General features: G+C 40.8%; 1 protein-coding gene across 1 annotated transcript in view; it reads left to right on the plus strand.

The window, feature by feature from the left end:
• Positions 1-13,660, plus strand: part of Dcdc1 (doublecortin domain containing 1) — a 305,860-nt gene that overhangs the window by 115,698 nt on the left and 176,502 nt on the right. Inside the window, 1 exon segment of the mRNA XM_005364457.2 lies at positions 2,247-2,365. Within this exon segment, the coding sequence (XP_005364514.2) occupies positions 2,247-2,365 (119 nt within the window).

A 13,660-nucleotide genomic window follows, 5' to 3' on the forward strand; every position in this document is an offset into this window, starting at 1 on the left:
GAACTCCACAGACTGGTCATTTCTCACCAGGTGTCTTAGTCTTCATTTATCTTTTACCTGCATTAATAGGCCTAAGAGACTAATACCATATTATGACTTTTCTTACAACATGAACAGTTTGTACATCTATGTAGAAAACCTTAATGTTTCTTTATTAATTTATAATTAGATCTGATATATTTAAGAAAATATACTTGCCTCCTACCCTCTTACTATTAAAATAAAGTTGCAAATACCTACTTTATCTGGAAAGAGACACAGCAGATCTAGTGTTTGTCCTTCTGTTCCCTTTGCCACCATTCACATCAGGATGCTCTACTGCTGTCTTTGGGTCATGTGACACCATCCACTTAAGTTTGGTGACAGTCTGTGGTGGTGGTGGGGACGTTGGAACCATTTCTCACATCGAACCCCGGATTACCTTTGGCTATTCTATGGGTCTCTGATAAAGACAAGCCAAACTTACAGACCTTAAGATACAAAGATACTAAGATAGAATGTGGTTGACGAACGTGGCAGAAAGACAACTACTGGCCTCATTACAGTCAGGAAACAGAGAGACAAGAAGGGACCAGGAACAACATCATACCCTTCAAGGGCAATTCTCAGGGAACTGCTTCTCTGCCCAGGGTGTTTCTCCCAATGTCATATTAAACTATGAATCCACCCATGGATTTATAAATGGATTAGATCAGAACCTTTTGATCCAGTCATCCTTCAGTGACCGGATTCACAAGTGGAGACCGGGTCTTACCCACGAGCCCTTTGCGGGACAGACTTTTCACGTCAAAACCTTAGCATTTATACAGTTTAAAAAATTGATGCTAGCAACAAAAAGGAGAGGGTTGTTGCTCTGTCTGACTTTATAAATTAAGCTTCTCTTCTGTATTACAAAACCGTGCTTTGTATCTGATTGATTTGCAAACCTGCTAGGAGGGCCTTACTCCCAGCACTGCCACTGAATAGCGGGGTGACTGCAGTCTAAACCCACGTGGTGTGTAGAGTTAGGGCTTCTCATCATAAACGAAATGATCTGATGCTATGGAAGGCCCTTTCCTAAACCTCATCATCTGTAAATTCATGGTATTTACTTCTAGGATCTCAGTATGCTATACAATGTGCACTCTCTAATATTTCCTTAAATGATTGAAATGCTTGCCCAAGGAGCGCAGTTTTCTTAGAATGCCTTGTGTGGCCTAGACAAAGTTATTTGGGTACACTGAGACATGCCTTCTTTGACTATAAAATGGAGTCAGCCATGCCTCCCTTGCAAAGTTACACCAAGGTAGAAATTAGAAAGTAGTCTGAAGTTGGGGCACACAATCTGATATAAAGAATGCCCAACAATGTCTTTCTGCCCCTCTACAAGCCTTTCCATTTTCTCTACAGACACATTTACTCATGCATGGGTAGCAAGTACTTATTACCACCCAAATTATTTAGAGGTATGTTTCCTAGATCACCATGTACTTCTCTTTTACACAACAAAAACCCGAAAAGCAAAAGTTGCATACTATGAAGGAACAAGAAAAAGAAAATCGATGTTCATAAAAACTTCCCCTTTCCCCCATTAACAATAAGCCCCTTTCTGTGATATAATACAGAATTTTTTATGCCATAGATCCCCAGTAGGTATGTATAAATCTCCCTGTCATTGTGGCTCATTTAAAATGAGCTAATTCACTAAGTAGGAAAATTGTTATTAAATAGCCATTTACACAATAGTCTCAATTAATTTCCTTGACAGAGAATGCTCATATTTAAAACAAAAAGGTCATGGACCACCACCATTGTGCAGTTTTAACCCATGGTATTAAGGCCCAGCGTAAAACTTTAAATTGCTATGGAGGTTGAGGATGCGTTCCGACCCTCTCAGTTCACTACCTGTGTTTGTCTGTGCATACAGATTTCAAGTAAGCTCTGTAGTTATGACTCTAGCAAGTGACACGTGATGGACTCCAAGTCACGACGCTGTGAAATATGCACAGAACAGAAGGACAAATGAAGATATCAGGGTCTGTTTTATTTTGCGCTCAACTGTAAAATGCCACCCTTGTAGGACAGAGGACTGCCGCTTCTGAGCAGGGCTCACTGACTGCTAAGTTGCGGGTAGTATTTCATTTTGAGTCACTGTTAATATCCGGGCTTACCCAGGCATAATGACCTCACTATTTGTGACAGATTGTTGAATTTTCTGGTTCTTTTAACTTATTTAGACCTTTTTCTCCCTTGCCTTTCATTGGAAGACTGGGATGATCCTGAGCAGAGCGATAACTCAGGGATGCCTGGCTGTTGGTCATCCAGTCAGACTCAAGACCACCCAGGGAACATCAATAGAAGGATAGAAATTACTGCTACGGGAAAGGTTATGCTTATGAGTGATCTGGCTCAAAACAACAAACATTGACTCTGCAAATTCTGAGCAGTGTATTGAGATGTTTTCTGGCCTGGGCAGAACAAGCAGGAGGCATTTAAACTTTATGTTAACATTACTATTTTTAATCTAGAAGAAGCGTGAAAATTTGTCACTTAGTTTGGTAGCGTGCTAAAAAGAGAAATGTTTCTCTGCAGTCGACAAGCCACTTGAGAATTTCACTCGTGAGCTCCAGGATTTATTGTTTTGTGTCCATCTTTATTGCAAATCAGAAAACTTAAATTGGCATGGGTGGCTTTAACCTCTTCTCCACTTTTTGAACATAAGAAAAGTAAAGTTATGGAGATGAAGCAATGGTGGACTTGGAACAGGCCAGAAGCAGCCTCTATTTATCATAATTTTTCTTACAGAATATATGGTTAGAAATATTTTAAAAATAAAAGTTTAAATTTTTTAAATTTAAAAAAAAACACTAAGGCAGAAGAAACTTGATTTGCTATCAACCTAGAAGTATTGTTTCCAAGACTCACCCTCCCTTCTTTCCTTCTTTCCCTTTTTCCTCCCTCCCTCCCTCCCTTCCTTTCTTTTAAGACAAGATCTCTCTGTCATGCAACCCTGTCTGTCCTGGAGCTCACTCTGTAGACCCGGCTGGTCTCGAACTCACAGAGCTCTTCCTGCCTCTGCCTCCTGTGCTCTCTTTTTATAGCACTCATCACCTTTGATTTAACATAATTTTGACAAGTACAAGCATTGTAGTTTAGTATCGAGAGTCATGGTTAGGGAGTTTGGCTGGATAAAAATGTGCATAGACATGAAACCAGAATCATGATACTTAGACATGAGGAAGGCTGGTCCAGCTGTGAATGCAGAAAGGAAAGTGTAACATGAAAAGCAGTCTGTCCAGCAGCCATAAAGTACCACACAGCGATTAAAAACACAGTCTACAGAATCAGTGCTTTAGGTGTAAACCCTGGCTGCCCAACCTAGTCTCACAGTAGCCATGCACCCCTACAGCAGAATAACATTCTAATTTCCCAGGGCTGCATTGCTACATTTAAATGCCATGCCAGTCTGGTAAGGCAGTTCCCATGATTATCTGTATTGAAGTTCAGATACAAATCACTTGTTCAAGGTCATACCTATTAAGTGGCTGTGCAGGAAAACAACAAACTCAAGCAGTCAGTCTCTAACCCAAACAACACTACACTGTAATAGAAGAAAGTCAATTTGGACAATGAGCAGCAGTGTCCAGTGTAGTAACAGAACCCCTTGGAGGCTGAGGAGGGGGAAAGGCACACAGGCAAAAGAAACATAAATGTCTTTAAAATTATATGTTTTTATCATGAAATTTCTGCAATTGTGTCTTATCAGGCAGATCACTTTTCTCTTTTAGCTTTGACCGTTATACCTATTACTGTGGCCAGGCTTGATTTATCGATTTAAAATGCTGTCTCTGCACCCCCAGTACTGGGAGCCTAAGTGCACATCACGGTGCTGACTTTCTATGTGGGTGCTGGTGATCAAATGAATCGCCATGGTTGCATTGAACTTTCTTTACTGACTGAGCCATCTCCAAAGCTTCTTGAAGATATTCTTTTTTCTAAGTAATTTCTCTTTTTATTATCTATTTCCTTAATTTTTGTATATATACTGTATAGTTAGCACAAACTAAAAAAGTAGGTATCTGTGATATACCATTACTTCCCTTAATGTTTGTTCTAGGTTTAATTTCTCTTTGCCTATCTCATTGTCAGTACATCTGGCCATCATTTATTTTATTTTTGTAATCACTCTTTGAAAACTCACAAATGTGTACAATGCATTGTAGTCATACCTTTCCCCCACTCCCTCCCTCCAATTCCACTTGGTCCACCTCCCCAATCTATTTCCCTTCTAGCTAGTCCTAATTTTACAGTCAGTGCTGTCAATATGTACATGACTGGGTTAACTAGCAGGACATGGGCATGGGCAACTGTTGGGGACCACCCTCGGCAAAAATACCCCTCACCTGGATAAGGGCGTGGGGATTTAGAGATATAGCAAAGAATATGATGATGTGAATGAAAATAATAAAACGAAGAAATATATAGGATAGTATAGGGAGGGATTTTTTCAGTAGGTATTGAAAATTCACCCGTGTTTAATTTCCAACTTCTTAAAATACTCCTGACTCCAAAAGGTAGGAGTTAGACAAAAGACTGCATTAACATTATACAAGAAAATGAACATACCAATTGAAAGTCAGGGCTACATTCATAGTTAAACATTCTGTTGCTAGAACAAAACAAATCACAAAGTCACGCTCACTCCCTAGACCAAAACACTCTGTAGGAAAACCACTCCCTGGGTGGAATCCCAAGTTGTGTTCATAAAGGGAACTGGAACTTAGTTGGGTCCTTAGACTTTTGTTTGAGGTAGGAACAGATCTATTTCTCTGTTTCTGGAGCACAAGACCTGGCAACTAGCCACACCTGTTGACAATAACCCTGAGAGGAATTCTGGGGCTGAATGTCTAGGTGGGGCCTTTGTTTGAAGTAGGAGCACTATAATCTTGTAAGTTTGAACTCTCTGACCTTTGGTCAATGTAGAAATAGGCTCATAATTTTGGGCCTCCACAGGCAACCTGCTAGTGGCCACCCCTCAAAGAGAAGTGACTCTCATGTAGTCTCCATTAACTGTCAATGTCTCTTCAAGTAGGGGTGGGTCCCCAGGCTGGGATTTGTCACCAGCTTGTTCTTGTGCAGGTCTTGCAGGTCTGCTGTGAGGTCATGTGTGTAACAGCCATGTTATACCCAGAGGACATCCTTTCTTAGTATTCTCCCCTCTCTTCTACCATGTTCCTTGAGCATTAGTGGGTAGATGTTCCAGCTGTGGCTGAACGTGCACAGCTGCTTATTCTCAGCACTTTGAACAGTTAGGAATTTCTGAATTAATCACTACCCTTTACAAAAGGAGGCATTTCTTCCCAAGATCGAAAACTGCACAAATACATGGAGGAAAAGCACAAAAAAAATTAGAAAACATGTTTGCTTAGCAAAGCAACATTAAGGGATTTCCCCTTGGGCCTCTGACTCTACTAGCTAGGGGTTTTGGCCATGTTTACAGCACAAGGCATGGATTCCCGCCACTGCAGCAGATCTCACATTCAAGCAAGAGTAGTAGGTTACTCATTCAGTCTTACTACTACGAAACCAGTGGGGGCATCTTTCCTGGTGGTCATATTTGTAGCATTTATGATCCAGCATTAGGAAAGATCATTGATGTCTTTCTACCTCAGGAACCTTCATAGAACCTTTCAAAAGTTTGAAAATTATCCAAGAGGGAGAGAGTTTCCTGGTTAGAAGATACTGGTTTCTCTGTATCTGCTTTTGAATTGAGTGATGTTTGTTAGGAACTTTTCCTAACACGAGCTCTCAGCCGACGCACAAATCCCAATCAAGCTAAATCACAAGCCAAATTAAAAAATATCCAGGTTTAATGGGATTCCTGAACTTTCGGGTGGCCCTGAGGGGGACCCGGGAGGCCGCTAACACAATGCAGGGGTTAGGGGGTGAGGGGGAGACACTTCATGCATTTGTCCTCTGGGAGCTAGCTCACTTAAATACCCTGTGGGAATGGTCCTGACACCCCCTCCCCCCAGGGATGAGTCAGGACCAGGCATGATGGGATTTGGAGTCCAGACCAATACAACTCTCAGGCCTGGGGGCTGGGATAAATGCGAGGGTCTGGGGGCTATGCTCCCAACTTAACAATGTTCCCTGGGGACAGTCTTTTTAAAGGGAGCTGCATATTAATCCGAATCGCCTATACTCTACCAATAAAACAAATCTCAACAACTCTAATAGATTTCAAATAAGATAAAATGCATTCTTTGACCATATAGAGTTAAATTAGACATCAGTAGCAGAAGGGCCACCATTTAGCTCAGTGGTAGAGTATATAGATTGAATCCTCAGCATATAGTGAAAGAAGAAAAGAGAAAACTCGAAAGTAGAAAGCTTTCTGTGATACCTCCAAATTCTTAGACACGAAGTCATACATTTCTAAATACCCCATGCATCAAAAGAGGCACTAAAATGTAAATGAACAGGTATTTTGAACTTAATGAACATAAAACACAGTGAAGTGCCATTGCAGCTCTAGTAACATGTCAATATTAGGGAGATGGGGTCAGAGTATTAACAAGTCACCCTTTCATCAATCTCAGCTGAGAAATAGAAAGCGATTTGGCCAATCTGAGAGCTGGTTACAGAAGGCAAGCACTTTTCTACCTCATGGCTGGCTATCCTGCTCTGGGAATTTATTCAAAGAAAATGAAAGTATGTGTTCCTAGAAAGACTTGTACATGGATGTTCCCCACAGCTTTACTCTAAAGATAGCAAAGCTAGACATAACCTAAAGGTCCATGTACACAGGAAAAATAAGCAAACTATCTTTTCCAAGGAATGATGCCCATGAATAAAGGGGAATGAGTCAGTTCTTGGCAATGCAATGCCAGGCATAGAATCTCAGAGGGATTTTGCTAACAGAGAGGAAAAGCATGTCTGTTTCACTTGACTTCATTCACATGCAATTTAAGTAAATTCTCGAGACTCTAGAATGATAGAATGCAGGGCACTGGCTGTCTAGAGATGAGAACACGGGGAGGTCAGAAAGCAGGATTTTAAAAGACTCACAGGGGCTGGAGAGATGGCTGTTTTCCCAGAAGATTCAATTCCAAGCACCCAGGTAGCAGTTCACAGTTGCTTACAACTTCAGTTCCGGGGTATCCAATGCCCTCTTCCAGTGTCAGTGGGCACTACATGCACATGGTTCACAGGCAAATATAATAAAAATAATGTAATAAAAAATTTTCAAGGATGTAGCAGAAAACTTTAGGAGTGATTTCTGGGGAGGGGGTTGAGAGGTATGGAAGTGTTTGTTATCGTGGCTGAGATAATGCTTTCAAAATATATACATATTTCAGAGTTTCATATTTTATTCTTTAAATATATGCCTGTCAAGTATACAACTGACATATTCTATGATAAATAGAATAAATCTATTTGAAAAGACTAAAATACAAACTAAAAGAATAAAAATTGAAAATGGGTAGAGATAACTGAGTTATGATTATGTTAGAAGGAGGGAGAGAGAGAGAGAGAGACAGATCTGACTGGCACCCACAGTCCCAACAGCAGGTGTTTTGCGTGTCCTATTTGCTGGTCTCCCTGACCGCAGAGGATCACAGTGGATTCTGGCATTAGAGCATCATCTGATTGGTGGGCTGACCAGAGCCCATCCAGATCTCCTTCCTACCGTGGTCAGGATAGTGAGACAGCGGTGGTGAAGTTCAATGTACTAAAAGCAAGCAAAGAGGTGTCAGCTGAAAAAATGCAGCAAGTCTGGGGAGGTGGAGGCAGAAGGACCAGCAATTCAAATTCATCCTTCAGAACATAGTGAGTTTGAGGTCAGTCTAGCCCAGTGGTTCTCAACCCTCCTAATGCCGTGACCTTTAATGCAGTTCCTCATGGTGTGGTGACCCCCATGAAATTATTTTGTTGCTGCTTCATAGCTGTAATTTTGCTATTGTTATGACCCATAATGGAAGCATCTGATATGCGACCCCTGTGAAAAGGTCATTCAGTTCCTAAAGGGGTCACAACCCATAGGTTGAGAACCACTGGTCTAAGATATATGAGATCCTGTCACTGAAAGAAAAGGCATAGGTTTAGTTTTGAAAATGTCAATTTACAAGAAGTGATTTTATAATCTAGAAGAGAGTGAACAAGGGAGAGAGTGTGATGGTCCATCCTGTCCCTTTAAGAGATAAGCCACGCCCACTCCCTTCCCTGGGCTGAGGCAAGCTGATCCTCAGCTTCCAGCCTGAGTCTCTTCCTCCCCCCTTCTCTCTTTCAGAGGCAGCTTCTGTCTCTCCCTTCTCCCTTTCCCCTCTCTCTGTTTCTCTCTCTCTGTTTCTCTCTCTCTCTCTCTCTCTCTCTCTCTCTCTGTTTCTCTCTCTGCCTCTCTTTATGATCTTCCCCCTTCTCCCCTTTCCTTTCATAACCCACTAAATAAATATCCAACTTCACTCTGCATGGTGTGCCTATCCATCTCGGTCTCTCACCTGCCACCCAGCTCCCTGCCTGGGACCCGGTTACTGTTGTGGCCTTCCATGACCCACTGCCTGCTGTCTGCCACTGCTCAGGGACCTGCAGCATGATCTCATGGCCTGCTGCCTACTGCCACCACTTGGGGACCTGCAGCCTTTTACTTAAACCATTACAGAGGGGAGGAGGGAGGAAAGCGGAACAGTTGGGAGGAAGGACGATTCTTATGCACAAATGAGCCTTATTTGCCTTTGTGCCAACTCAGCTTGGAGGTTAAGTCAGGAGCAAGGGAACAATCTATTTCAAGGCAGAGTTGAAATAGCAGAACATTTGGAAAACTTGAAGGTGTGTTTTTTTTGTTTGTTTGCTTTGTAATATTAATAGGCCCAAGATGTTTGAAAGGTACCTTATTTCTGGGCATATGTACTTTCAAATACATCTTGGCCTAAGCATCTAATGTACTTATATGATTTGTATTTTGAGGTACTCACATATCACTATGAATAAGAAATTTCATGTGATGAAATTTTTTTCTTCTGCTGCTGTGTAATCTAATATGATTTCAACAAAGAGGAGTCAGGACACAGCCTTTTGTAAACTCAGAATAATTGAACTAGTGCTGAGAGCAGCAGCCTGACGACTCACAAAGAGTGTGGTAAACATATCCTACCTCGTTAGTTTAACTGTGGCTCATGGGCTGTCAGTCCATCTTGTTCATATTCACAATAGCAGCTCTCCACGCATTTTTTTCTCTTAAGATACTTTTTTTTCTATTGTGTTTATCTGACCACCAGTGGATGAAAGGCAGACAATGTCATTACCAAGTGACCCGTGCAATCTTAACACCATGAAAAGACGCTTAATTCCAACAGGCATTTAGAACACCTTTCGGTAAATGGATCCAAAACTGCATCTCAGACTTTTATTGAAAATGGATGCGACTTCATTCTTGAGGCTATATGAGAAAGATATTTCAGTGTTAAAATACCTTTCTAGATTTTCTCAAAGCCATCAGTAGCATCAGACTTATGTTTTGTCATTACACTAACCAGGCATGAGCTGAGCGGTCCCGGTTACCCGTAGACACATCTGTTTGCTGGTACTCCCAGCCATTTCCTGAAGCGGTGTCCTCACACGGGCTTCAGCCTGTTCCCTGCATTTCTGGTACCCATCTGTGTCTCAAAGGCTTTTGAACTCACTGTCCTTGTCTATAGAGTCAGGGGATGATGCGTGGGATGTTGAAGAGTTTCTGTTGTGTACTTTGTCTGTGGCCTTCAGAGTCAGAATAAATGGGCTCAATGCCCCACCTTGTAGGTCTAAAGGATCTGTGAGGAAGACTTCAGACTCTCATGGGTTGCTACCCAGTAGGAAACCATCTTCGTTGCTTTCCTTACTTGGCATTGCTATTTCAGTTGTAGCTATATGCATGCATCTGCTTTTTAAAAAAAATGACTTAAGTCTTGCTGGATTTGCATTGATGGCCAATATTACCCAGACAGGTTAACACACACTGGTGTAAGGACATCTCTGAACTCAACCAAGAGTATAGCTATGTGGCTATAGACTATGGCATCAACCTTACCAGTAACTCCATCATAAAGCCAGTAAAAGACAGAAAATTGCCCACGTGTGATTTCATAGCATGTGGATTGCTTGAGTCTTTTGCTGTGTTAATGATGGAGGGGAAACTGCCGTTCTTTGTTCTCTGTATGGAGTTTGCATTTACCCTGGGTAGCACAGGGAGACACCAGAGTCAGCTGAGGCTCGAAAAATGAACAGGAAGCAAGACAATAGTCCTCCCTCCTTATTGTCAACTAGGAAATAAAATGATGGAACTTTCTCCTGAACTGCGGCCATGGGCTACCTACTTTCTTGCCTCTACAATCTGATAAGCAGACTATTTCAGCAGATGCACAAATAGCTGAAAGACTGCTAATTCTATATCTATCCAATTAATGCCATGCCACTTAATAGACACCTATGCATCAGTAATCAGTGGAGTGATGATTGACAGACTTCCCAAAGCATAGTCCTGAGCATCCCCCATAATATGAGAACCTGAAATGAAGTAATCTCGGGAGTCACATTCCTTCAGAAACGAAAAGACTCTGAAAAGCTGCTACTCCTAATCCTCCCTTCTCAGTAGTGGTAGAGATGTGCTGATAATATCGATGTCATTACGATAAATCTCACTTCTAGATGCCTTAGAGCCTAGTGACCTCCTGAAGATCAGACCACGGGCTAGAACTAAGGCGTTTTAACATCAGTTCAGCTTCTGTTACATTCATGGTATGTTATATCATACTATATTCATAATGTATTTACTGTCTTGAGGACAGAGAACATCGCCTCCATTTATTCCCCTTTCTCAATATTGATGGGTTTTTTGTGCTATTATTGCCTCTGTTTATGCTAGAAAATCTTTTGAGCTTGATATTTATTGACCAAGAAAGTAAGTCCATCATATTGTTCTATAATTTAGTCTAATATCATCAACATGCATCATTGCATGTTGGATCTAAATTTAACTTTAAAAATAAGTTATTTTAGTTTTAGTTATGTGTATGTATGTGTGTGTTCATGCAAGCGGAGAGCCTGGAAGAGGGTGTTGGATTCTCTGACACTGAATGATAAGGCAAGTGCGAGCTGTCACAGTGAATTCTGGGAACCGAATGTGGGGTCCTCCACTCTTAACCATGAAGTCATCTCTCTAACCCTCTAAATTTGACTTTTAAAAAATACACAATTTTTTTTGAAAAATAAAATGCAATTTTATGCATAAGATTTTTGCTTTGTGAGTAAGTTGTTACACATGAGAATGATATCGTCTCTCTTATCGTTGTGGCACTACATGTCAGTTTTGTTTTTTTAATGACTTTGATAAAATTTAAAGGTATTATATATCAATTCGAGGCTCCCCAGAGGAAAGCTATTAGCAAACTCTCAAGTCTTATTGATGATATAAAGTTACATGTTTCTACTAATAGAAAAAAATGTGTGCTCAAACCTAGCCGAAGTAGTGACAAAAATGAGAGAAATGGGGACACAGGCATCCCTTTTAGCATTGTTCCTCAATTGCTCATCCAGGTGTGTCCTGCAGTCTGACACCAAGATGATCTTCCAAATCCTCTAAACAGTCAAAAAAATAATTTGAAACCCCTTTCCACAATGACTTTGTTATGAGTTTTAGGATATGTTATGTATGTATCTACTTGTCAGAAGGGAACTTGGTCTCCTGTCCTGTACCTAGTAGTAGGATTATCTCTGAACACACATGTAGATTCTGTTCCTATAGTTGTCTGACTGTGGGTATCTTTCCTAACACATTTACTATTCTTGGAAAAATGCAATGACTTAAAAAGCCAAAATTAAAACCACAATTTATTCCAGGTAAAACTTTAAATTTTATAGGTTTTGATAGTTAGTATTGGAATTCTAATTACTGACCACAGGTGAAGTACTTTGATGTTAAATATGTTCACAATAATTTATGCAATGGGAAGGATGGCCTGTAACAATAAAACTGCACAGAGTTCTGACTCATTATAAACATGATCTAAAATTGATTGCAATATAGCATATTCCCATCAAAGCAATACAGCAACTGTTATATTAAATTTGATTTGGATGTTTTATTTTTTAAAGTAGTTCATTGATGGAGGAAGGTCATTGGTTAAAAAATAAAGAAACTGCTTGGCCCTGATAGGTTAAAAAATAGGCGGGTGAAGTTAAACAGAACAGAATGCTGGGAAGAAGGGAAGTGAGCTGAGACGCCATGCAGCTGTTCCCCAGGGCAGACGCGATGAAGCTCTGACCCAGGATGGACGTAGGCTAGAATCTTCCCGGTAAGCGCACCTCGGTGCTACACACATTAATAGAAATGGGCCAGGCAGGGTTTAAATGAATACAGTCTGTGTGTTGTTATTTTGGGGCATAAGCTAGCCAGGCAGCCGGGAGCTGGGGCGGCAGGAATGCAGCCCGCAGCTCCCACAACAGTTCATGCATGAGAATTATATTTACACCATTTCCTTTTCCCCCACTTCAACTTCTCCTATGCTTTCTGAGTCCTTCTCAAATTTATGGCCTCTTCTCCTATAACTGTTGTTACACACCTACATACATATATCCGTATACAACTACGGAGTCTATTTAGAGTTGATCACATGTACATATGCCTAGTACTGACCACGGGGCTGGATAACCTCCCTCCCTCAGCAGCCATCGATTGTCTCTAGCTCTACTGGGGGGCAGTAGGTTGGGTAACACAGAGGTAGAAGGTGGACCGAGAGATAAACAACACTAAGGATATCTGCAAAAACCATAGGGAGAAATGTTATTCTATAATTTTACTTAAAACACATGTATAATGTATGTACATACATACATATCTTTTTAAAATGGTTACTCTTGTCAGGCAGTGGTGCCACACTCCTTTAATCCCAGCACTTGGGAGGCAGAGACAGGCAGATCTCTGAGTTCCAGGCCAGTTTGGTCTACAGAGCAAGTTCCAGGACAGTCAGGACAACGCAGAGAAACCCTGTCTCAAAATAACAGAAATAAATAACCAACAAAATAAATAAAAACAAAATGTTTACTCTTGCAGTATAGAAGTTGAGTGAATTGTACAGTTTTGTAGTCTGGTTAATTTGAGTGTGTGATTTTTTTCTTTTTGCAATGTCTCTTTTTTAGTAGTGAAGTTCAAAATAAAAATTAAGAAAACATTTCTAACCTCTAAATTGATAATCTTTAACCAACAATATTACTTTTTAAATAATTATTTATTTGTTAAAATATGAGCATTGTCGATATTGAGGAGAAAATTCTAGCATGGAACTATTTGGTGAGCATCTTAACATGATTGTATTAAAGTATTTATACATGTATTAATGTGTGTTAAGTCAATGAGATTTTATTCAGATTATAACCAATAATGCTCCAATGTGGGCATTATTATTCAGCCTCAAGCGATGTGAAAATGGCCAGTGTTACAGGCTTCTAATGGAACTGAGACAGCTGTGCTGGAAATCAGACACTGGGCTAGGACCATGGCGCACCGCCATCGCCGTCATTCTGCACAGCCTGTTTCACTTTTCTGTGTCTCACTGTATTGTCCATGAAGGGAGGAGGGAGAGGATAGCTCCTCCTCTGCTCTAGTCAAGTGTCCAGTCTGTGGGAGAGGATAGCTCCTCCTCTGCTC

This window comes from Microtus ochrogaster, assembly GCF_000317375.1.
Source record: "Microtus ochrogaster isolate Prairie Vole_2 chromosome 14 unlocalized genomic scaffold, MicOch1.0 chr14_random_1, whole genome shotgun sequence".
Taxonomy (NCBI): domain Eukaryota; kingdom Metazoa; phylum Chordata; class Mammalia; order Rodentia; family Cricetidae; genus Microtus; species Microtus ochrogaster.